Raw genomic sequence first — 25,286 nt, 5'->3', positions numbered from 1 at the left:
AACCTTACCTTTAATGGCGAGCCGATTTTACATCTCAGTTAACCCAATAAAAAATTAGATATCTGCAATAGAAGAAATTTATTTACAATAAGTAATCTATCCCATGTAGTCATTAAATGTGAAACTGACTGCATGTACTTTTCTAAGGAAATAAATATATTTTTAATTGGATTTTGACCTGGAGAAATAATGTTTTAGGAAATGAGAGTCTTAAAATAAAATGTTCTGCTATTAAAAATGTTGGGAAGATCTTAACTCTTACAAGAGAGAATCCAGTTTTCACTCAGAGAAATATCATATTGTATAACTTAAACAGCTTGCCATTTGATTCAGAGTGTAGTATGTCTAAAGTTTTTCTGATACATATTTTTATTTGCATGAAACAATTTTTTCTGTTCAAAACTGTACCATGATTTTGTTGCTGATCACTTTATTTGCACAAGACAGAGACAACGATTAAAGCTAGCTTTTCTTTATTGAAGATGTAACAGTGTTATGAACAGTAGGTGCAACTACAGACAAAACTCAGGCGCTTGATAGTGCCAAGGATGCATTTAAAACCTCAGTTATGTGGCATATATACATTTTTTCTCTCTAAGTAAAGCACTCAGACAACATATCAAACTTTTTAATTCAAGCAACAATATAATTAATTGTTAAATAACAAGTTAAGCTGAATCTTCATGCCCCTACACAAATATAAGCTGCCACTAGATTCTTGATAAGCATTTTCAAGTGTACAGGAAATAACAGATAGCATGAGATGTGACGCTGCAGTTGTGCAAAGCTAGTTACAGCAGTTTTTAGACTAACCTTTCATATTTTATTTATCTTTCATTTTCAGTTACTAAATTTACAAATACAAATAAGCCTCACTACAGAAACAGGTTAACAACTCTGCTCTTTTCAATTTCTCTTCACATTTGGAGAGATGAACAAAGATTTGAATCACACATCACCAACCGTGGGTTCTTCACTTATTGCACCATAAAAAGAACTACGGTTTGGTATCAACCTGCGTCCTGCACGAACAGTCCTACCACAGGTCAGTAGAGAGAAGCAACATCCACAGAAGAATACTAACGATATAGTGACCCACACCAGGGTGGTGACAATGAAGGCAAACTGGTAGGTAGTCTTGTGGCAGTACTGAGCTGTTCCAGGTGTGTAATTTGGAGGGTAAACTGGATAAATCCAGCAGCTGCCTAGAGGGAATATTACAGACAGTAAAATACATTTTCAAGTGCAAAAAAATAAACAATTAACTGAGATAAAGAGACATGAGAATCAGATTTTTTTTGTCAAAGGTGTGTTGTTGGGTTAAATCATGTCTGATCAAGCCACACCAACACAATCCTTAGGGTGCAAAAGCCCCTGATAACTTACCCTCATATCCACTGTTTTAGAAAAATACTAAGAAACCAATTTTCATGGTCTTTAAACCAACCATGCACATTTTAATAATTGAAGAAGTATAAAGTTGCATGAAACAGAAATACTTAAGTAAAAATTTTCAAATTCCTCTTGATGTAAAGCACGTTTGCACCTGTATCTGTAAAGTACACCATAATCTGAGTCTGGTATCTAACCTGCAATGAACCAGCCAAAGTTGAAGATGTGCAGGAGGGTCATACAAGACGAGATCAGGATGGAGGTACAGCGGTTCTTTCCACTGCTCTTGCTGGAGTATGTCAAAGACAGAGCCAGGATGCTGCACGTTCCAAAAACAATCAGATAGACGGGGATCTTAGGCTGAACTGGACACTGATCCAGATATAAAGTCCCTGTCATAGAATATGTCCAGACGTGGAAAACAGTTGTTAGAGATTATGAGAATTCTTGCAGACGCAATAATGTCTAAGTGATCAAACAGAAATAAACCCACCCAAAGCAATGGCGGCAACCATGACTATCCACCACGTAATATTCACCACAACTACAAAAAGAGGAAGAAGATGGAGTTAGAGACTGGTACAAAGCAAACAAAGTGGTACCGTGCCAAGAACAAACTACTCACTGGTTGTTGAGATCAGCACGGCACTTTGAGGCCTGAATTCAACCTGAGGAGACTCATCCATATCTGTTAAGAAAGTTACACTGTCACAATTATTCAAAGAAATAAACAGTAGTAGGAGCATCTTTGAAGGAGAGTGACATCATACCTGCTCTGAATGTGGATACTCAAAAGCCCTGTCTTCTTCCACTGAGTAAGTGTAGAACTATGCTGGAGCCAACTCTGCTGATATACTTCACGGTTTTGACAGGATGTTAACACATATTGCCACAAGCCAACATTTCGACAACTGTGTTGCAATACCGTGAGTTTAACAAGAAGGAACTGATAAAAATCAAATACTGTTATCTGACACCATTAATTTGCATGTGAGGCATGTCTTTAACCATTCATCAGTCATGTTTTCCTTTTATTTCTGCAGTTAAACACACATTATTTAAAGTATTACTTTTTGCATAAACTGCATTTATACCTGAGGGCATCCAGGTGTGATCTTAACTCATCCCCTACTCAAGGGGGATTTCAGAGTCAGTATTTCAAAGCTTTGATTTTTTGGGACTTAACAAAAAAAAAATCTTCTACCAATGTCAAATCACAGGATACTTGGCTGATGCTTTGTACAACTGTAACCTAATTGTTAGTTTTCTTTACACAAAGCATCTAAATCCTTGCAGCAGATGTGGAAAGATCGTGTTTTTTTCAAAGCACCTTTTCTTCACCTAAAGCTATGACTAAATTACCCACAATGCAACCAGAAAGTTCAGAGTTCAGTCAAATATTCTAGTGTGTGAGAGTGTTTAGGTAGCCTTGAGCTAGAGAAGCTAAGGAGGCCTGGTGAGTTCACTTTTTTTTGTACTTCTCATAAAACACACTGCCTTGAATGACATCATTCAAGGTGGTATTGAGATCACTTGAAGCTGGATTCTAGCCACTAACATAGTTGAATTAATACACACAAGACTTGTAAATAGGTGTTTTTTAAAACAGGTGGAGTTTTCATTAAGAGTTTTGGGTACAAATGTATGAGTTTGGATATTTTAAAGGCAACAGCAAACCATGCAAAAGTAGTAAAGCTGAGGTGAATCTAGCTGTCTGCAGCATGAAATGTGTGGATCAAGTCCTGCAAGACTTGAAACTGCTGTATGACAGCTGAAGTGGGTGTTGACACAGTTGTTTCCTACCAAGCAGCTGACCACAACCTCAAACACCAACAAAAAGAGCCTCCACAGTCACTGTACCGCCCCATGACAATTGAATATGATTCATCCAGTAAGAACGCCTGATGAAGAGACACTGAAAAACCAAACCTCTGCAAAGTCAACGAAGATCTGATCCAGATTTTCTTAGATGCTCTTTAACACTACCATTAGTTAATTATCCTAATGTGGCTCTCCTACACTTTCCAATGTATTTGTCTGGGGATGTTTATTGACAAAATGTTTGAAAGCAGCAAATCAAACACACAGAAACAGTTTCAGCAGCATTTTATTACTGCACCAAATTTCCTTCATTTATTTTGTACCCAGTATCTTTGGTTTCATCCGCATTTCACTTCAGTGACTTTGGCTCAGACATTCACCGCTACATCTTTCACCATCTTCTTTCTTAGTGAAGATAATGTGTATTTCAAACTAAGCTTTGTAGGCACCGATTCAAAGGCCTTCCATCTCTTTGTGACCTCTTTAAGCTGGAAGTCAATGATCATTTGAATCATGGGAGATGCAGGGAAGTCCATGCAGATAATTCCAAAGCGCTGGTTCATGTCAGTTTTGGCCTTCAAGTAGTCATAGAGCTGTGTGTTGATGCGCTGAGCGACGGCTCGGGGGTACGCAAACACACCGGCTCCACTGCTGAAGGTGAGGAAAATCTGGACTTTGTTTCCTGTAGGTGTAGCTTCAAGGTGATCATAGACGCTCTGCCATTTCTCCTCCACATGCAGGAGTGTGGGCACCTAGAGGAAGGGGCAAAAGATAAATACCTCAGAATTACAGTATTCATATGTTTTGCATCAGGATGTAATAGTAAACCTCAAAATCGACTTTTCTCCTGTCTTTCTTTTCTCACTTGATGTGTGTTTTTGAAACTTCAATTAAAAACGTAACAGTGTGATCCCAACCTTCCAGTCATCCGCTATGTCAAGAGAACCATAGCGCATCCCCAAGTCTGGTCCAGAAAAGTCCTGCAGGATGATGAGCTTCCCTCTGGCCTCTGCCATGGTTGGCACAAGTCGGCTGTGCCACAGGAGGTCCCAGTGGGCGTAGCGGTGAATGTAGCTGACCACAGCCCCGTAGATGTCGTAGGTCTCACTGAACTCCTCCTTCAGCCTCATCAGCACCGTCTCAGTGGGAAACTCTTGGAGGAATTTAGTCACACCCTCCAGGACGTGTCCAAAGTGTGCTCGCTGATAAGACACCCCGTGGTGAAGGGTGAGATTCCCCTTGACGTGACGGACACGGACATCCAGGAAGCGGACCCCTGCCTGGAGCTGGGAGGCCAAGCTCCAGGTCTGACACTCAGCATACACACCTCCATACAGGGCCATGGTGTTGTGTGTTCCTGGCATGGTGACCTCAGACAGCGGCTGATCATCAGGGATACTAGCCATCCAAGAGGGGTTGAGGAACTCAGGGGTGGGAGTGTCATCATAGTCTGGTCTCTGAACGGCGCCATTACTCAGAACAGCCACTCTGAAACAGAACAGAGACTGTCTTTAATGTTCATACAGAGAGGGTCAAAAGTTAGTCTCTCCTCTTACAATCCATCTTTTTAATAATTACGGCTACTTTCAAAGCTTTTGTAAGTGAAATGTTGTGTTTGTTGAATATTGTCAGTTATGTATTTTATGTGTACTTACAATTGTCAAAAATCTGTTCTATTCCTCACCTGCTGTCCCTGAGCAATTTTTCCACTCACATCTGCTCCTATCTACCTCTAGGCCACGCCCACCTCTCCAGCTCACCTATGCACACAGCCTCTCATCCAAAACAAAGCCAGTGTTAAAGGCTCTCCTGCTCCCTCCCTCCCTCCCTCATTGCTAGATTATCTTTGCCTTCCATCCAAGACTTCCCAGCAGTCAATCTTAGACTGGATCCCTGTTGCTGACCCTTTTTGCTTCTGACCTGCAATGTTGCCATCCCCTCAACCCTCTGTCCCTTACCAATGGTTCACCTTCTGCTTAACCTTCACTTCTCGACACAGCTGAGGTAGTTTTTCTGTGGATCGCTGTGACTAAGAGGCCCTCATTATGTCGCCACTCTCGCCACAGTGCGTGCATCTTGTGTACACTCACCTGCTGGCTCCCATAGTCTAAAGACCCTATCGACTTCTGTCCTGAAATTTGATCTGAACTGTGTAACTTATTGTGTACCTGCCACAGTTTCTAGCACAGGTCAGAACCAACAATATGTTTTCCTGGGGAGCAAAGACGCTGAGTTAAACTTCTACAAATTTTTTGTGATAAAAAGGCAATGCAATTGAACTTAATCTGTTGAAACGATGTCTTATCACTTACCCCATCAACACCATCAGCTCAATAAACATCTTGTGCATTTTCACTGGACCTCTCCTGATGTTGCACGGCATGTCTGATGGATCAGAGCTGATGAAAGGATCGATGATCAGCACAGAAAAGGGAAAGAAACTGAACTCAACATTGACTTGAAAAATATTTCATGAGCTTGAGAAGAAATGTTTGACGACACTGCACCTGTTTATGACTATTCAACAATGAAATTAAGGTTTTGCCTAATTAAATGTAAACAGATCTTGACTGTGACTTTACAAATAATTGAAAAAAAACTCACTGCTTTGCTAGAGTTAGAGCCAACACAGATAAAACACGAGTGTCCTTCTCTCAGTTGAAGTACTTATGAAATTAATGACCCTCTTGTGCTGCTGTCATGACTCTAATACCTTGAATCCTGATCACTTGGCACTCAGACAGGCAACATTTTTGGCTCAAACTTTAAATGAAAAAATGTTAGAATAGATGTTAAACCCCTCATCTCTCTTGCATGTATGAGTACAAACTTCATCAAAGTATGCCCGCCAATATAAAAAAACAAAAGATGGATCCAAGTCTGGGCAGATGCCAACCTCAGCTCCCCCCTGCAGGCTTCATGGCAGAGTTAAACCTTCCTCATCCATAAACTGAACCAAACCATCCACTGCTGCGTAAAACTCGATGTCTGCTAATGTTCATACCTGAAACCAGAAGGTTTTCGTCCTCAGTCCGGACCAGGCGACTGGGGACAGAATGAGGGAGAGAGAAAGAGGGAGCGAGGGGAGAGTGGAGGGGAGGGAGGTCAGAGGCAAAATGACAGCGTCAGTGTGTTCGACCTGGGATGTTATTGTGGGAAATACCATGGAGTGGGGAGGTGGGGTGTAGGGGGCGTTTTTGTGTGAGAGGGGTATTCATCTAATCACGTTCCTCACTTTTTGTCTCTCAGAAATGCATAAAAAAATCTGAACTTCAAGTTTAGTGAGGGTATAAAAAGTTCTCAGGAGTTGTAAAGTTAGTGTTGAGCTATAGCCAGTCTTTGAAGATGTTTTTTTCTCCATGTGACACTACCGACATTCAACCATATAATATTTTAACCAATCAAGCAAATATTAAAATTAAGTTGAACAAGCTAAGCAGAAGTTTTGTCACTTATAAATAAAGAGTTTTAGTTGTCATACCTTGAAGAGGTTGTCTATGTCCATCAGCAACAGGTGGATGTTTCCCCCCTCTTATCAGTGAGTGAAAGCCTTTAAAATAGGACAAACACTGATAAAAGAGGTATCATTATAAAAGTAAAGACAGACAAATTGGAGGTTTTGAGTATTTAAAAATGTACATACTACAGTGTTCACATATATATATATTCAAGCTGACATGATATTTTCAGGATGAATCAGCATCATATGTAGCATTATTTAGGTTTTATTTGGCTCAGTTTTCATGAAAAGATAATGATAAAGATGGCAATATGACAAACAGTCTGTTAAACTGTCATCCTCTCCGTAGTGGGGGTCTATTTGTAAGTCTAAAATTTCACTTCACAATGAAATGACACGTGATACACATGCCAAGAGCTTGGAACAGATATGAGGTGTTTTGTATTGAATTAGGTTTGATGTTCAAAACAGGTGATTGGGGGAGGAACTAAAGTTATGTGAGTGGAACCTGGTGCTCACTAAATGGCTCACAAATGTATTTATTAAGTTGCATGTAGTGGCTTTTTTTATTGCCCCCAGCGAAAACCTAGAGAATCTGTAATATCCCCTGTAAGGAACAATAAACTGATCATGGTATTAAAGTAGAGCACAGCAATCAGCTGGTGTTTGGTTGGACTCTGAAGAAGACTCAGCTGTTTTGCAGACATACTGTATGACTTCTTGAAAATCAAATACAAATAGCTGATCAGTGGGTTCCAGTTTCAGAGATTAGTGATCCATAAAGTATAAATAGCAGTCTTGTCATCCAGCCAAACTGACTGTAGGCAAAACTCATCGAAAGTTATATAATGACATAATGCTGCTCAGTTTGATAATGGCCCAAATGCACGGAACATAAAACATAATTGACTTATTGGGCAAGACTGGTTATTATTTTGTTGAATCAAAAATTATTCAACCATCAAGTATTGCCATAACTTACATCAAGATTTTATTGTTTCATGGAACCTGGCAGCACAAAATATCAACAAAGGTTTATCAAAACACAATAATATATGGCGGTTGCATGATCAAATTGACAGGTCATAAAAAACTGCATCAAGAAAGCTGAGCAAATTTGACTATTTATTCATACACGTAACTGTCTCTAAAAGTATGGAATAACCAGGTCCTCAAGCAGACATCACTGTCACAGCACACTGAATATGCCCAAAGGCTGATGGTAATAATTACTGCCAGAGGACACTGCTTCTCAAAGCTCCTCTACTGAATGTGAAATAATTTTGAATATTTTTAAATGAGTCAGTCATCTTCATTGCAGCTCTGTAGGACGCAGATTGAAGCGCTCTCAGCTCAGAGGGGTCAGGGAGAGTGTGTGTTTGTTTGCATGTGTGTACAGTACATGGAAAAGTGTGCAGATGTTTTCCCATCCTGTCTCATATCACTTTGCGGGGAGCCAAATGTTACACAACAGACTTGTCCTCGCCCTGCTGGGTAATGTTTGGTTAGCTGTTAACGTAGTTTATACACACAAAGTGTCCTATAGAAATTCTTCTGTTCTTTAAGATAACTAGGTCAAGTGAATACAGGTGAACACAGCACAGCGTTGGCACTTTTTGATATTTAAATTTGAAGCATTTCCATTAATCACACCATAAATCTAGAGAAATAATGTATTTTTATTGTACTTAAAGATAATTATCCTCTATCTGTTGCCTGTCCTGATGGGAATTAATATAATCTAGATCTTTTGATTAATCTATTTCTTCTGAAAAAACGTAGCAAAGTGGACACATGAGGTATTTTTATAAAAAAAGGACTTTCTATGCAGGGAGCTTAGAAGGAAGTAAAGTGAAGGTGCAGCTGAATGAACTGCTGTGTGCCAAAGAGTAAATCGTCTTACTACCACAAGAGGACAACAGAGAGGATGATTTTCAGAACCTGTCACAAAACTTGAAATGAGTGTCCAGCAGGAACAACAGGTATGAAGCAAGTTTAGTGATCCTTGGGTATGAAATGCTTTGTTTGAATTATCCTACCTTTTCTTGTCACAGTCATAGCCCAAAGCTATGTTGTGAGGATGATTCAGGAAAAGCGGTGGATGAAAAGTTAGGAGGACATCTGGAAAAACTGCAGCAAGAGAGATACTGAGTGCTACAGGTTAAAATAGATTATCATGTTGTCAGCTAGCTAAAAAAAAACAATCGACAAATCATAGCAAGTTGAGAACAGCATATCAAAAAAAGTATTTTTTTAGTTTGAATTTTCTATTTTTTTTTTTTTATAGTTTTAACAACATAAAATATGTGACTGAATAGTTTTAGTAACTATCATCATTTCTTAAGTTTCCAAAACAAAAGTTTTACAAAAGTGATACTCTGAAGTCTGCAGCCTTTGTTGCCTGTGAACAGAGCCAAAGGGGGGTTGAATTTAAGCAAATTCATTGAATGTTGTAAATAATCCACAATAATTGGCTTTAAATGTATACCTAAAGTGCTTAAGGTGCCTATTTAAAAAGGGGAATGGAAAATGGAAAGTGCAGAGGGCATTCAGAAGTTGCAGTATCTACAGTATTCAATGTATCAAAAAAAAAAGCCTGTAGGGTTCTGCTGATTCTCTTGAATTCTCAGTGACATTGTTTTGATGTCTGTTTTAAAGTAACCTCATGATTTGGTGTGTCTCAGCTTTTTCTTCAGCATTACATGACAAGAAAAGCTAATGCTAATATTTGAAGTATACACCAAGAGAGGATTGTTGTTTTTTCAGCTGCATTAAAAAAAAGACGGTAGCAGATGGACTCAGGTTCAATCATAGGCAACAAGATTCTAAATAAAGATGGAGACTCTCACACACACACACACAAACGCACACATGCACACACACACACACACACACACACACACACACACACACACACACACACACACACACACACACACACACACACACACACACACACACACACACAAGCTCCTCCAGAAAAACCAGCTCTTGATCTTTTCATTGAATTTCCTTGTTACTCTGTCAGTATCAGCATTCCTCAGTAAGTTCAACTATTCATGTTTTCTCATCTCAACAAGACATAGTGTGTTTCTTTAACTGAATTAAAAACTTTTTTATTGTGTGAACTAATCTTTATCATCAGTCATTTGTGACTCTATATGAAATGGCATTGATTTGCAAGAAAGGTGTTGGGTACATAACATTCGATCTTTAATTATAAAGTGCATTGATTAGAAAAGGAAATGTTGTTGTGTTTTTGGTTGTTGTTGTTTTTATTTTATAACTGATGCTATGTCAACATTTTCCAGTGCATTTGGGGTACATATTGTAAGCTAATGACATAATTTGGGTCACTGTAAATATTGATATTTCAGTCACAGAGACATGACTGGGTTAAAAAGAGGCTAGTTATTTTACTAACATGTTAACAAATGTAAGTTCGAGCGACGACATCTCTTTGACACTGCATTTAGAAAAGAAATAGCTGCTGAAGAAGACTTCAGATATATTTTTTTATTCTGTAAACACCAAACTAGCATAAAAATGTATCCAGAAGGATTTAAAGATCTGACATTTAAATCCAAATGTATCTGTGAGCAACTGATCCATGAAATTATACTATATTAAACTAAAAAATAAAATATTTTCTTTACATCCTTTGATGGGAAATCACAAATAAAAAATCATTATTTAGGGAAACTGACTCATTGATCTGTAATAAATACATACAGACACAAAGTGATGGATTATCTGCAGCTTTTTCAAATATGTCTCTGTTTGAAATAAAATATAACTAAGGTTTTCATGTGAGTATCAGTGATACTATGTCAAAGTCCATGCCTTTCGTTTTAGTGGTATCTGGTCACACATACTGGTTTAGGAGGTGCGGGGACCTACAATTTAACATCACAATGAAAAGGATACTGAGTGTTTTACAGCCTGTTCTGCAGCCTGTAGTTGGAGCTAGAAGCCGCCATGCAACTGGAAGAAGTCCCCTCAGCCAATCAGAGCAGATCATGCATGAGTCACTTCCTCATGTTCACTCCCCTGTGAGGCAGAAGAGGGCTGTTCTTATTTAAGTGGGGAGGGAAATGGTGGAGAGGAAAGTGAGACAGCTTCAGTAGACAGAGGGACATAAACAGCTTGATCTCTGGTGAGTAAACATTTGTTATCGCAGACTTTGTAATCTATGATCTGTAGGATGTTTAGAGTCTGTGTGAAAGCTGAGTCAGCTAGGATTGAAGACATGATTGTGACAGATGGTTGATTCATGTGTGCGTTTGTGTTGCTGGGAATCAGGAAATGAAAGACACAGGCTTGAAAACATTGCGAGTTATAGTTAAAGGTACCAAATAGCCTCTGGAAGTGATCTGAACTGCTTTGGATGACATATGGCAGGTCATGAACTGCAAAGCTAGTTTGTTTCCAGTCTTTCTTGTGTTACTACAAAGACACACCCACTGTTGTCCTGGAGTTATTTTTCCAGAAGGACAACATTTGGGAGGATGATCAATGTCAAAACTATGACAAAAATGAATTGGATTAGAGGCCTGTGGTTTTAGTTCCTAGTATTACATTTTTTAAGCCATATGTAGTTATGTTTAAGTTCTTCATAGTAGACAGTAAACTGAAAAAAAACCCCAAATGTTTTAGATGATTTGACTGCTTTCTGTGGAAGACCAAAACAAGTTTCTTCAAAAGCTGCAACATTAAAGCTCCTGTGGGGCCTTTTTAGCTGGGTATGAAACAACTTAAATTAATTGTAATGCCTCTTTATCACTTAATAAGCAAACAATGCCATTCCTCTGAGGACTGACTGTTTCTATGTGGGTATTGTTTATGTCTAAAACCAATGGGAGGGGGTAGGAATCAGATGAAGTGATTATCAGCAAGCAGCATTTTTTTATTGTCACAATTCTCAATGAGTGATAGATCTGACTATTAGAATAAATCAGCTTTTTGTTAGACAAAGCTACTTTAACATGAGATGACAGACCACTTTGTCAACAGGGGGCACCAAAATCAACACAAACCAAACATTCCTAGCAGGAGCTTTAGAGGTTTATTGATAATTTATTTGAAATAATTTACAAGTACTCTAAATACTGATTAAGTACTTATTTAAGCTGAAATGCCCCAAAACTACAGGTTTTTATTTTTGGGTCTTCAGACTGCCAGTCAGACAAAATGACCTGTTTTAGTGTCTAAAAATATTGGAGACCATCTTTCATTTTATGACTAACTGAAACTTTGAGGAAAATACTTGATGTATTAATAGATAATGACACACTTGATTGCTTCCAGCCCTAGTTTTTCTGCCACATATGATGTAGAGGCCCGGTTTGTTACTGTAGACAACAGGAGCCCTCATTGTGACCCTTTGTTAGAAATATTAGAGTGTAATCTGACTCCCACCCACAACATGATGGGTGTGCAGCAGCTGGTGACATGTGGGCCAAAGTTCCAGCAACCTGAGAGTTAGCCATGGGCTTAATATTTATGGTAATGCAAGAAGAAGAAGAAGTTTTTGACACTTTAGACCTCAAGCTCCTAGCTTAATCGAACATGCAAAGTACTCACTCAGTTTTAACACACACCTGTTTGTTTTTTTATATCTCTGCAGCCTCCCGACTCTCTTTTTGTGAACCTTACTGTGGACGAAGAGCAGCAGCAGTGATGGCTGACTCAAAAAAGATCAAGGTCCATGCAGCAAAGGTCCTAGGCTGCGTAGAGAAAGTGACCTCCTTCGCCTCCTCCATCGACCCCATCTTTGGCATTGTCTCCTCCCTGGTTGGGGTGGCTCGCAAGGGACTGGTAGATGAAGAGAGCCACGCCCTAGACAAGGACTTCCAGGAGGTCAACTTCAAACTGGAGACCATCTCCCAAAAGAATCAGCAATGCCTGAAGAAGATCCGCATCAACGATGTAAATGAAACCTACGGAAAGTATGAGGAGTACATCAAGCACCAGTACGCTGCCTTTAACAACATGGTGGCTCAGGTGAAGACAGATCCAGCTAACACAGAGCGCCACTTTGAGAACTATGAGAACATTTATGAGAGAGACAAGAGTGATATGAGCCTGGATGTGTACTATCGTGGAGTGATGGGCACCAACCTGCTGTTTGGGAGAACCCTGCTGAAGGTGTACCTGGACGACTGCGAAGGAGACCTGGAGATCATGGAGCGCCGCTGTTCACACATCACGCACCTGTTCCACATGGGCCTCATTGCCCTGATGGCCTACACAGCTGTCACAGAGGATGATGAAGACATGGTTCGGGATAAGTGGGCCAAGAGGGTGTTGGAAATCCAGCAGAAGATGCAGGATGTGCTGAGTCAGTGCAAAACTGCACCTGCAAACCCAAGTCCTCCTGAACATAGACTAGCAGAGAGTGGAGCTACTCTGGTCTGATCACTGAACTCTCAGCAGTGGACCAATGTCAAATAAAAATTATATTATGATATATTACTATCTATAATTAAACCAAAGCCATGTGTTCTCTTGTGAATTGAAGCTGCTCAAAATGTTGTTGTAGCAGTGTTTTAGTTATTGTATCGGCATGTGCTATTTTTGTTTCAGAGACCACTATCTCTTGCAGCTGCATTGTTACTGCATGTGCTGAAGTTTTCTACAATCATTTGAATTAAAATGTACTATCTATTACTTGATCAAGCTGTTTATTTGTGAAATCCACTCCATCTGCAACAAAACAAACTATTGATAAATAAAAAAGTAATGATAAACTGTTTTTTTTTAAATCTGAACAAGGCCTTCTGTAAGGGCAAAGCATTATTCATCTGCGTACAATGTACACAAAAATACTCTTGTAGAGAACAAAGCCCCTAATACACCTGTCGAACATACCTGGCCTTGAATGACACTGAATATGCATTCCTGATACAGAATAAATGGTAAACTTTACAATTGAAACTTGATGAACTATTTCTCCATTTCTTCTCAATACTGAGAAAAACAGTATATGAAATGAACAAGGCACAGTTTCCTGTGGATGATACAATAACAGTGTTGGTATGCTGTCTGTGTATAGGGAAATTCAGATCAGTTCATTTGTGAATAATGTGCTTTAAGGACACATAGATACTGTAGATTATTTTTTAAGCTTAAAGACCAAATATACTCTGGCTTTTCAAATGTGAAGATTCCCTCTCTTCTTGATATAGAATCATTTTTAAGCTGATTTTAGTTTTGGTCAGTAAGTTAGACAAAACAGGTAATTTGAAGACATGACATTGTTTTTACATTTTTATATACATTTAACAAAATCTTTTGAACTTTAGAAAACTAAAACTCAGTAAATTATAGACTTTATTCTGTCTTTATCTTTCCTTCTTTCTTTCCTTCCTTCTTTCTTTCTTTTTTCCATTCATCTGCTAATTTGTTTTCTCATTTTAGTTTTCTTGTATTTACTTTTCTTTTTCTTTCCCTCTTTATTTTTTGTCTTTCTTTTAACCTTTCACTTTCTTTCTTTCTTTCTTTCTTTCTTTCTTCCTTATGTCTTTCTTTCTTTCTTTCTTTCTTCCTTATTTCTGACTTTCATTCTTCCTCTATTCCTTCCTTTTGTCTCTCTTTCTTCCATTATTCTTTCTTTCCGTCTTCCCTTCTTCCTTCCTTCCTTTTTTCTTTCTTTCTTTCTTTCTTTCTTTCTTTCTTTCTTTCTTTCTTTCTTTCTTTCGGAGGGTGATATAAATTGCTGCACATTAAGATTGTATTAGCTACATGCTGCTTAATGGAACAGTTTGGAAATACAGGCTTTCTTAGACTAAAAACAGAAGGAAATAGCGAGCCAATGGTAACAAACTCCATCTAAAAAGACCTAAAAATGTGCTCTCTTTGAAAGCTTTTGTCCTTTGTTAACTCTGTTAAAATATATTTGTAGGAACATCAAATATCTTATTGTGAGGGAGTTAACTTTCTCTGCAATTGTTAGCATTCACGTGTAACCTAGCATATGACCTTATAACCTTCCTTAAAGCTGCTGTTGGTAAGAATGGTGTAAAAAACGTTGCTTTTTTTCTGCTTGGTTTGGAGAAAAGGTCATAATGTCCATCGGTACTCAGCGGTATGTGGAGTAATTTGAGACTATTGCAAAATCTCTACGTTTTCCAATGCCTTTGTATCAAGCAATGTTATTATTCCCCTTGTTCCCGTTATGACAGACCAATCATAGCAAATCTCCAATCCTCTGTCCTGATTGGTTAAGGGACGGCCCCTACTACGTCCTCCGATTGGTTATGAGTCTGGCACTATCATGACTGCGCACACCTCTTTTATTTTTTTCTTTACCTCTTTATTTCTCTACTCCCTTATTTCTTTATTATTTATTTTGGTGCCTTGGTCCACAGTATCCTGTAACCTCTTGAGTCCTCTGCCTCCCTCCTCCTCCTTCCACCACAGATCAACAATGGACAGAAAAGGGTTACAACACCCTGAACTGTCCCACCAGGCTCAAGAATCACCTTAGCCTTAGCCTGCACACACCAATCTGTGTTGGGGGGCTAAGAGGAAATCTGGTTGGGAGTGATAGTGTTGACATTAGAAATCCCTCTCTCTGAACAGATGTTTACTCTGTGACTACCAACAGCAGCTTTAACAGACACTAGTTTTTAAAGTTCAGATAAGAAGTAAGTATATTATGTAAAGTATAAGTTTACATATTACTTACAGCCTAATCCTCTCACTATTGTCACTAATTCCTCACGCATGCCTCCTCACTCACTCCCGCTCCAGAGACCACATCACCCCAGTCCTCCAGAACCTCCATTGGCTTCCCATCCCCTCTCGAATACAGTACAAGATCACCTACAAAGCCTTCCATAATCTAGCTCCCTCCTACCTCACCGACCTTCTGCAACCATACAATCCCACCTGCAACCTCCGTTCCACCAATGCTAACCTCCTTACCCCTCTCATCAAACCCAAGCACCAAACCTGGAGGGGCAGGGCCTTCTCTATCGCTGCCCCCATCCTCTGGAACTCTCTGCCCCAACACCTCAGACTCTCTCCTTCACTCACCAAATTCAAATCCGGACTCAAAACCCATTTACAAAGGCTTTTAATCTATAATTGATTTTTTTATTTTTTTATTTATTTTTATTTTGTCTTGTTTTGTTTTATTTTGCTGCCTTGCTTTTCTTTGCTTTTTTGCACTGTTTTCCTTTGCTTTTCTATTGTATAATTTATTTTCTTGTAAAGTGGCTTGGAGAATCTTTTAAAGTGCATTTATAAATAAAATGTATTATTATTATTATTATTATTATTATTACTATTTGAACAAGCCAATTACCATACCAGCCTACTTTTAGTCTTCTTGTAAACATACATTTAAGCTTACCAGCCAGTTTAATATTTAGAATCCGAATATATTTGAAATTCGTAAATAAGTGGAATTCGTAAATTCCTCTCCCAAATTAATAAAAGAAAAGCTTTAAGTGTAAAGGAGTTTCTCATGAAGCCCAACTTTAGTACATTAGTGTATCATTCTCTCGCACTAAGTCCCCCTCACCGCCAGAGTTCTCTGTTTTCCAACCCGAGCTGTTGCACTGAACGTAACACGATTCCTCTGTTTTTCCCTGCAGACCTGCCCCAAGTTTTACAGGCAGGCCTACCACTTCAACCCAAATACATGCCGTGGAAGTTTACCTTGAGCGGATCTATGGGCTATTGACTGTTACTGTAGACAAAGTGAAACTCCATTTTAGCCGAGAGAAGCCGTGCCAGGTCTGTTGGAGGGAAAGTCACGTCGCTTTCGGTAAGTTTCAGCTGCTCATCAAGCGGAAAAAGCGGGGGTGGAGATGATGAGTTTAGCAGCTACAGCTGCTGCTGCTGGGTCAATAAAGTGGATCTTTATTGTTATGGGAAGGGAGATATGTGGAGACGGATTTTACCCGGCTGCCCTTCTATTCGAAAAGGAATATCGGTTAATATAGTTTATGTTACACTTGTTTTGAGGCAACAGAGAGTTTGGTTTCCGGGGCGGGACCCAGCTGTCTGGACCATACTTGTAAAGTTGATATTTTAACTTGTGCTCCTATTCACCACGGACACAGTGCAGATCAATGTTTGATTCCAGTTTTATCTTATTTAATTTCTGTTTTTTTTTTTTTTTACTTTTGGTTTTGAATTAATACATCACTTTGAGGCAATTTCCTACGAGTGGGTAGAACGTGCAGCCCGGTTGAGCTACAGGTCCAGTTGAAATCCAATACACACTAATTACCTTGATGAGAGTCTCTTAAACACACCACCTGTCTGTTCTGCTCATAGACTGTAAATAAAAATGCTCAGATCATCTACAACAACTAGATTCTATGGGGCGCTGTTTGTAATGTTGTGCACTCTAGAAATAACAGCAACATTTCTCCACATGTAGCTCCGAAACGTCATAACAATGAAGAGTGAATTTTTAAAAGTCACCTTTTTTAAAAAAAATCACATTTAGAGGAATATGTGTGATCTTCACATTTGATTTTGTTGTGAAAAATATATTAAGTTAAAATTTTGTTCAATCCAAATGCTAAATATAAATCTAAATTTTAAATATAAATCAAAATGCTAAATATAAATATAAATGTTAAATATAAATATAAATGTTCAACAAAAAATCCAAATGCTAATTATAAATCTAAAGTTTAAATATAAATCCAACTGTTAAATATAAATCCAAATGATAAATATAAATATAAATGTTAAATATAAATCCAAATGCTAAATATAAATCTAAGTTTTAAATATAAATCAAAATGCTAAATATAAATATAAATGTTAAATATAAATATAAATGTTCAACAAAAAATCCAAATGCTAATTATAAATCTAAAGTCTAAATATAAATCTAACTGTTAAATATAAATCCAAATGCTAAATATAAATATAAATGTTAAATATAAATCCAAATGCTAAATATAAATCTAAATTTTAAATATAAATATAAATGTTAAATCTAAATCCAAATGCTAAATATAAATATAAATGTTAAATCTAAATGCTAAATCTAAATGCTAAATCTAAATCTAAATGTTAAATATAAATCTAAATGTTTAGCAAAAAATCCAAATGTTAAATATAAACTAAATGTTAAACATAAATCTAAACGTTAAATATAAATCCAAATGCTAAATCTAAATCTAAATGTTAAATATAAACTAAATGCTAAACAATAAATCTAAATGTTCAACAAAAAATCGAATTGTTAAATCTAAATCTAAATGTTAAATCTAAATCTAAATGTTCAACGATAAATCTAAATGTTAAATCTAAATCTAAATGATAAATATAAATGTTAAATCTAAATGTTCAATGTTGCTCTGCAATCGTAAATATTTAGCTGATATGCAAATTCACACTGCTGCATATCAGCTAAATATTTATGATCGCAGAGCAACATTTAACTTTTATATTTATATTTAAAATTTTGATTTATATTTAGCATTTTGGATGCAACAATGATTTTAACTTAATATATTTTTCACAAGAAAATTATATGTTAAGAAGATCACAAATATTCCTCTAAATGTGATAAAAAAAGTGACTGAAAAATTCACTCTACATTGTTATGACGTTTTGGAGCTGAATGTGGAGAAATGTTGCTGTTACTTTCAGTGTGCACAACTTCACAAACAACGCCCCATAAGAAATGGCATCAGCCCGTAGTCAACCTTTTTTTGCACTGTTTTAGAATAGTTCACATATGCAGTAAATAATTTCACACCACTCTTATTGAAATTTTAAGTCAAGCCCCATATTTCTGTACAATTTTGAAGGTACTGTTCATAAACATGTACATGATCTCCCTTGGTGGTCATTTACTAGCCTGTTTTTTTTTAGCACATGAGCAGTAATGACTGAATTTCGTATAAAATGTCTTGTTACTGTCTGGCCCTTGTGTGGTTAAAGTGCCACAACCCTCAAATAATAGTTCTGTCCTGCTGGAAAAGATAGTGTGGAATGTCCTAGAAGAACACCTGGGTGTCAGGTTAGTGTTAGTTTCTCTCTAGCTACATGTTTGGGGGCATAGGTAGTATCAGTGATGTCAGTAGAGATGAGATGGATTGGGGTTCACAGATGAGAGTCCACTCTTTTACATTCCATACACCCTGTTACTTTCATGCTTTTTAAATATATTAATACATAAAAAGTACAATGAAAATATTGTGCATTAGTTTGTTATTTACAGGGGGTGAAATGGCAAAATGCAAACACTTAAACATGAGGTCATAAGGGGACATTTTAGCTTTCAGAAATATGATTGTAAAAGGGACTTAATACCCATAACTCCTCACCCCACTTCTCATGGCTGTAATTTTAGTTTTAGCCTTGACCTTGCTGGACCTAAGCTCGATGTCAAGTCCTATCAGCACGCAATAACTGCATTCAACAAGCATGATAACATTTACTTCCTCTGTGGTCTTGTGTTTCAGGGATGCCTCTCCACAGTATTTGGCCCTAATGTAGCATGTTTTGTTGAGACTGAGAGAAAGTCAGCAGCATGGGCAACGAGGACAGCCTGGAGGATGTGTTTGTCGCTGTCATTCGCCCAAAGAACCAAGTCAGCCTGAGTTCCAAGGAGTACAGAGCCAAAGCCTATGAGGTAAATGTGTCAAGTGTGAAAAAATACTGCCTGCTGGCCTGATTGAAGCCAGTGACGTCTACATAGATGTTCAAAACCATCTCTCTCATCCTGTATTTTCAACTTGTCTGCATGTTTTTTTCTTGTTTGTGTAAAGATCCTCCTGATTGAAGTACCTCTGGAGGGGAAGGAGAAGAAAAGAAAGAAAGTCCTGCTGGCCACAAAGATCCAAACAGGAGGAGACAAATCCAAATCTATACTGGATTATGTTGATGAAAAAATCAGACCATTATCCAGTAACCAAGGCTTCATAGGTCAGCGTGGTATAATTCAGCTGCACCTTATTGCAGCTTATTTCAGGCTGCACGTCTTTGAGTAGACTTCTGAGACTGGAAACCAGTAATCTTATACTTGTTTTGCTTTTAGGGAAGCGCGTTGTGCATATGAAGAAATTCTCCCTTGATGGAGGTAATGAAGGGAAAGAGGCATCACTTTTTGTTGTGCCAGTTAGTGTTAAAGGTGAGCTGCAATCAAACCGTTCCTCTTACCCAAATGAGCTCACAGACATTGTAAGAGGATACATAACCTGTACACACTTTATATTAATAAATCATTTTGAATAGACAACAGCAAGCCGGTCTACACCCCGGGCAGCCCAAGCTTCTACTGCTTCCAGGACATCATGCGGGTGTGCAGCGAAACCAGCGCTCACTTCTGCTCCATCACCTCAAAGATGCTCCTGGCCTTAGACAAGTGAGGAAAGGTTTTTTAAAGATGATCTTATTGAATGAGGCTTTTAGAGGGCACTAAGCTTGAATGTCACCTCTCTGATCTCCCACAGATGGTTAGCAGAGCAGCACACTGTGCCTCACGCCATCCCCGCTCTGTTCAGACCAGCACCTATGGACAGGGTGAAGACCAACGTCAGCAACCCGGCCTACAGCAGCGAAGGCAAACTGAGCGACGAGGGTCTGCACATGGGCTACACGGCTCTGGAGATCAAGAGTAAGATGATGTCACTGGAGAAGGCAGACATGTGCATCCTCAACCCGCTGTATGGCTCTGATCTGCAGTACACCAACCGAGTGAGATAGCTTGTTATTTCAAGAGTAGTTACTTCAGAGATCGAGATATATTTGATGTCATGGGAGTCTGGCTGATTTTGAATTTCCCACTTGATCTTTTGTTTGAAGGTGGACAAAGTTATCATCAACCCGTACTTTGGACTCGGTGCACCCGACTACTCCAAAATCCAGATCCCGAAGAGAGAGAAGTGGCAACACGGACCCAACTGTGTGACAGAAGACAAGTGAGGAGTGACTCTTACATGCAAAACATTCGTCTATCAGCCTCTGCCTCTCTCAGTTTCAGGACTTTAACATTCTTAAAACTCTCTGCTTTGCAACTTTTTTAAATTGAGAAACTGAGCGAATAAAAATCTCTACAGGGAGCGGCAGTGGGTGGATGACTTCCCTCTTCACCGCAGCGCCTGTGAAGGAGATGTGGAGCTGCTCTCTAAACTACTGGACAGCGGTTTTTCAGTTAAGCAGCTGGACAGCGACCACTGGGCCCCTATTCACTACGCCTGCTGGTGGGTCCCTGAAATGTATAAAGTATACAGACATTCTTCCTTTCCCCATATTTTTTTGTTTGTCTTGTTAATGAGAAGTTTTTGTTTGATTCCATCCAGGCACGGTAAAGTCGAAGCCACCAAGCTGTTGATGGAGAAAGGGAACTGTAATCCCAACCTGCTGAATGGACAGCTTAGCTCGCCGCTGCATTTTGCAGCTAGAGGAGGACACGTGGAGATAGTACAACTCCTGCTACAGCACCCTGAGATCGATAGGGTAAGAACACATTAATAATAATTTTATGACAATTTTTTGTTATGAAACATGGTCTCACTAATGTAGCAATATGCACTAATTTCCAAATATTAAAGCTTGTGAAAAATATTAAATCTACCGTAGAGATATAGGGAAAGTGGTACATGTACGACAACACTGTTTCTCGTTAAAAAAAAAGGTTTATTTTATATGAATAAGAATAATTAAAAATACATTAATACATTCTCTAAAATTTGTCATTTTTTCTGTGTTGTACATGCTAAAAACAAATACCATTAAAAACAGGATGCTTTTACAGAAGACAATTAGGGCCACTGAATTATATTTTTTCCTAATCCTGACTTTTTTCCCAGAATTCAGAGAAAAAAGTTTAAATTAAATTAAAAAAAGGCAGAGTTTTTGTATTAATTTAATTTTTTACTGGCCTAACCTCCAAAAATGTTAGGTTAGTTGTCCTTATCCTCTTCCTCTTGGCCAATTTTTTTTACATTGGGACCTTTTTGCATCTCTATTTACACAATATTGTCTTTTTTTACACAAAGTTATTTTAAAGCCTAGAAGTAAAAAAAAAGAAGCTAATTTGGCTTAGCCAGGAACTGCAATAGATATATAATGGTAAACAATAACTGATGGATATGGATGTTGTCTTTTCCCACTTGCAGCACATTGAAGACCAGCAGAAGAGGTCTCCTCTGCAGGTGTGTGAGGAGAACAAACAGAACGAATGGGAGGAGACTATGAAGCTGCTGCAGCAAGCCAACACCAAACCTGTGAGTCTTAAACAAGACACTGATCTTACAGTTGTGTTTAAATTGCAGGCATGATGATGTGACAGTAATGTAACAGCAGTTTGGTTTTAATTATTCTCCTCAATATATGGATTTAAGATCTCTTAAACATAATCAGAGCCATTTCTTGCAAGACCCTGTTCCTGTTGAAGATGAAGTTACATATTTTGTTAGCAGTTAACTTTGTCTGTAACTAGATGGTGCTATTTCCTCAAAAATAACCCAAGGTGCCCTGTAGGATGTAAAAGATTAGTTCAGTTTTTGAGTGACAAACTTTGACGTCGTGTTATGTGTATTTAACAGTATGAGAAGGTGCGTATCTACCGCATGGATGGGTCATATCGCTCTGTGGAGCTAAAGCATGGCAACAATACGACCGTGCAGCAGATCATGGAGGGCATGCGGCTTTCACAGGAGACCCAGCAGTACTTCACCATATGGATCTGCTCTGAGAACCTCCGTGAGTTTACTAACAAAACACACACGCAGTGAAAATACTTGTTCCACTTCGAGATATTCTAACAAACTTGATTTTAGTAACATTGATGCTCATTTGATGTTTCAGACCTGCAGCTGAAACCATACCATAAGCCCCTACAGCACCTACGGATCTGGACAGAGATCGTGACGGACCTGACGGTGCTGGATCCTCAAAGGGAATCACCTCAGCTCTTCCTCCGCAGGGATGTACGGCTGCCTCTGGATGTTGAGAAAAAGGCAGCTCATTTTAACAACACAAGCTCTTTTTTTTTACAGCCTACACATTAGTTAGAGAAGTATGAGATGGGCAGTTGACAGTGGATTTATGGGATGTTTGATTAACTTGCACGTGCTGTTGACTTTTTTGTTCCAGGTGGAGGATCCTCTGGCCATTCTCATCCTGTTTGATGAAGCTCGTCACTGCCTCCTCAAAGGCTTCTTTCCCGCTCCAGACAGCAAACTGATCACGCTAGCTAGCCTCCTGCTGCAGATCATCTACGGCAGCTATGAGAGCAAGAAGCATAAACAAGGATTCCTCAAGTACAGCGCTGTTTTTGACTATAATTACATGAACTTATAAGCCTTCATTTCTCTTAAAAGCTATTGTTTTGCATTGCTGAAAAATCTGGCATGGTGCATGATGTGAAGAGCTACATTTCTCCACGTTTTTTTACTCAACAGTGAGGAAAATCTAAAATCGATTGTGCCGATTTCCAAAGTGAAAAGCAAAGCGTACCACTGGACCAACAGGATCCTGCATGAATACAAAGTACGTTACGAGTGTTTCGTGTAAAGCTCCAGAGTCCTTAAATAAAATCAGACTGCTGGCTTGACTAATAGGTTGTTTTTCTGACAGGCTCTGAGCACCAGCGAGGGTGTGAGCAAGGAAATGCACCACCTGCAGCGGCTCTTCCTGCAAAACTGTTGGGACATCCCCACCTATGGAGCAGCCTTTTTCACAGGCCAGGTTTACACCAAGGCCAGTGCCAGCAACCACAAGGTCATCCGCGTCTACGTGGGGGTCAACACAAAGGGGCTACACCTCATGAATATGGAGACCAAGGTACTGTCATCTTATAACCCAAGCTAATCTGCTAAACTTAGTAAGTTTAAACATGCAGACGGTACATTCCCTGTAGATCTAACAGTGTCTTACTATTAAAGCTCCTGTAAGGGATTTTAGCTGGTTATGAAACCAATACTGAAATTAATACTAAGGCCTCTTTATGAGCTATAACAGCAAATGTGAAGCTCTGGAGAGGTAAAATTGTCTGAATGAAGCTGAGATAAGGCTTCAATGGAGGGTGTTTTCTGGATAAGCTTTTCTTGAATGCCTACCTAGTAGCGTTGATGGATTTTGTTTTAATTGAATGTTCTAAATATAATAATTTGTTATTTTCTGCCATCACAGGTTCTTCTCATAAGCTTAGAGTACAGCACTTTCATGTGGCAGCTCGGACATGCTGACCAGTACTTCCAGATACACAGTGGTGATAACAAAATGAACTTCATTGTGCACACAAAACAGGTAACTACTCCAGGGTGTTCAAGGGCTGTTTTTAAAATAAAACTTATGATTTATGTCTGAAATTAAAAGAAACACAAACATTGACTGTAACCTGCTTTGCCCATTGATGGTACAAAATGAGTATTGTTTTATAAAAAATATGCATGTTGATTTTCTTCCAGGCTGGCCTTATAGTGAAGCTTTTGATGAAGCTGAGTGGACAGATGACTCCAAACGATAAAGGCATAATGGACAAATACGCCTATGGCTGAAAACTGATGAACTAAATTACAGCTGCCAAAGATCTCAGTGCATCTCTCATTTGACTGCAATAACTCTGCATGAAGGGCAAAGTTGGCCTCTCAACAAACGCCTAATGTTTTATAATAGTCTTACAGATATCTTTCACCATGTCACATTCAGTTTTAAGGAGTCATATATTTTGAGTTAATGTAAATATTGTTTATTTAATGTTTTGTTTTAATAAAAAGATGTATGTAAATTGAGGATGTGTTATGAGCTTTATTGAAAACTTTGAACCAGGTATTCATTTTTTTTCAAAGAAAAAGAAAAGCAACCTTTAGGGGATTGAAATGATGTATCATGGTAAGAAAATATTAATTTTAGAAATTAACGTAGGACTTTTTTTAAGTAATCAAGTGGTTAGTTAAGAGAAGAAAAGATATACTATTTTACTGACAATGTTGCCAATTTGTGTTTTGTAAAGTGCATACTGTAATACACACCTAGTCTTTGTAACGGTAGGTTATTTCTGAATTCTAAACCCAATATTTAAGCGTCATGTTTATCTAGAAACCATTACTTGAAATCTCTAAAAACTATACCATGGAATAAAAACAGCAACTAAGTTACTCCAAGCACAGACAACTTAGTTTGAAATGTTCATCTGGAGTTAAACAAATGTTATGTAGCTCAACACACTTTCTCAGGTTGGACAGTGATTTTTTGTATATTTGGGCAGAGTGGGAAACAGGGGGAACATTTCAAACGATACGTATCATTCTTCATTTCAAAAACCTCTAACACGGACTGAAGATATGGACATGTGTGCTCAGTTGGAGAATTATAGCCATCATTACCACCTCTAAATGATCGTCCTGATCTGAGTGAAACATGCTCTGTTTGCTCCACGTTCAACTGTGGAGACGCACGATATACAGGTACGACTAAACCACTGAGACAAACAGAACTACACAAACACATCTTACTGTCTTAGGGATCAGATTTCAGAAAAGAAGGAAATTCATGAGCTGACTTCAAAGCAAAAGTAGTGAGTAACTAGAGCACTGATAGAAATTTAGTAGAGTAAAAAGTACAATAATTGCCTTCTGAATGTAGTGGAGTAAAAGTAATAAGTATCCCTAAAATAATACTCAAG

At 38.4% G+C, this 25,286-nt stretch overlaps 4 protein-coding genes and 1 long non-coding RNA gene across 6 annotated transcripts; 3 read left to right on the top strand and 2 right to left on the bottom strand.

Annotated features, from left to right (window-relative positions):
* Positions 1-456: 456 nt before the first annotated feature.
* Positions 457-2,665, bottom strand: LOC117827685 (transmembrane protein 272-like). Its single transcript, XM_034704341.1, has 6 exons — positions 2,487-2,665; positions 2,163-2,247; positions 2,018-2,080; positions 1,886-1,936; positions 1,590-1,784; positions 457-1,205 (listed from the first exon to the last, which is right to left on the bottom strand). The coding sequence occupies exons 3-6, from the start codon at positions 2,076-2,078 to the stop codon at positions 949-951; spliced, it is 564 nt and encodes a 187-aa protein (XP_034560232.1). The 5' UTR covers positions 2,079-2,080; positions 2,163-2,247; positions 2,487-2,665; the 3' UTR covers positions 457-948.
* Positions 2,666-2,736: 71 nt separating this feature from the next.
* Positions 2,737-5,783, top strand: LOC117827686. The gene is made up of 2 exons (XR_004634264.1): positions 2,737-2,848; positions 4,138-5,783. It is a non-coding gene; the product is annotated as an uncharacterized LOC117827686 (long non-coding RNA).
* LOC117827682 (1-phosphatidylinositol phosphodiesterase-like) lies at positions 3,484-12,608 on the bottom strand. The gene is made up of 8 exons (XM_034704337.1): positions 12,274-12,608; positions 10,601-10,723; positions 8,713-8,820; positions 6,695-6,763; positions 6,218-6,258; positions 5,526-5,612; positions 4,131-4,701; positions 3,484-3,965 (listed from the first exon to the last, which is right to left on the bottom strand). Exons 6-8 carry the CDS (start codon positions 5,594-5,596, stop codon positions 3,582-3,584), a joined length of 1,026 nt encoding a protein of 341 aa, XP_034560228.1. The 5' UTR covers positions 5,597-5,612; positions 6,218-6,258; positions 6,695-6,763; positions 8,713-8,820; positions 10,601-10,723; positions 12,274-12,608; the 3' UTR covers positions 3,484-3,581.
* On the top strand, positions 10,700-13,609 carry rpz2 (rapunzel 2). The gene is made up of 2 exons (XM_034704340.1): positions 10,700-10,829; positions 12,300-13,609. The coding sequence occupies exon 2, from the start codon at positions 12,353-12,355 to the stop codon at positions 13,088-13,090; it is 738 nt and encodes a 245-aa protein (XP_034560231.1). The 5' UTR covers positions 10,700-10,829; positions 12,300-12,352; the 3' UTR covers positions 13,091-13,609.
* A 2,596-nt stretch (positions 13,610-16,205) lies between these two features.
* krit1 (KRIT1 ankyrin repeat containing) lies at positions 16,206-24,393 on the top strand. Of its 2 annotated transcripts, none has more exons than XM_034705211.1 (17): positions 16,206-16,448; positions 19,117-19,286; positions 19,423-19,579; positions 19,692-19,784; positions 19,889-20,018; positions 20,107-20,350; positions 20,459-20,574; positions 20,713-20,856; positions 20,956-21,112; positions 21,775-21,882; positions 22,204-22,360; positions 22,466-22,587; positions 22,754-22,920; positions 23,062-23,149; positions 23,237-23,443; positions 23,792-23,908; positions 24,070-24,393. In XM_034705211.1, the coding sequence occupies exons 2-17, from the start codon at positions 19,185-19,187 to the stop codon at positions 24,157-24,159; spliced, it is 2,199 nt and encodes a 732-aa protein (XP_034561102.1). In that variant the 5' UTR covers positions 16,206-16,448; positions 19,117-19,184; the 3' UTR covers positions 24,160-24,393. The 2 variants fall into 2 exon arrangements, with proteins under 2 accessions (XP_034561102.1, XP_034561101.1); XM_034705210.1 differs by having other exon boundaries at positions 22,466-22,617.
* Positions 24,394-25,286: the final 893 nt, after the last annotated feature.

Source organism: Notolabrus celidotus, chromosome 16 (genome assembly GCF_009762535.1).
Source record: "Notolabrus celidotus isolate fNotCel1 chromosome 16, fNotCel1.pri, whole genome shotgun sequence".
NCBI lineage: Eukaryota > Metazoa > Chordata > Actinopteri > Labriformes > Labridae > Notolabrus > Notolabrus celidotus.
The sequence above is the reverse complement of the archived record's forward strand: the minus strand, read 5'-3'. Positions and strand labels throughout refer to the sequence as shown.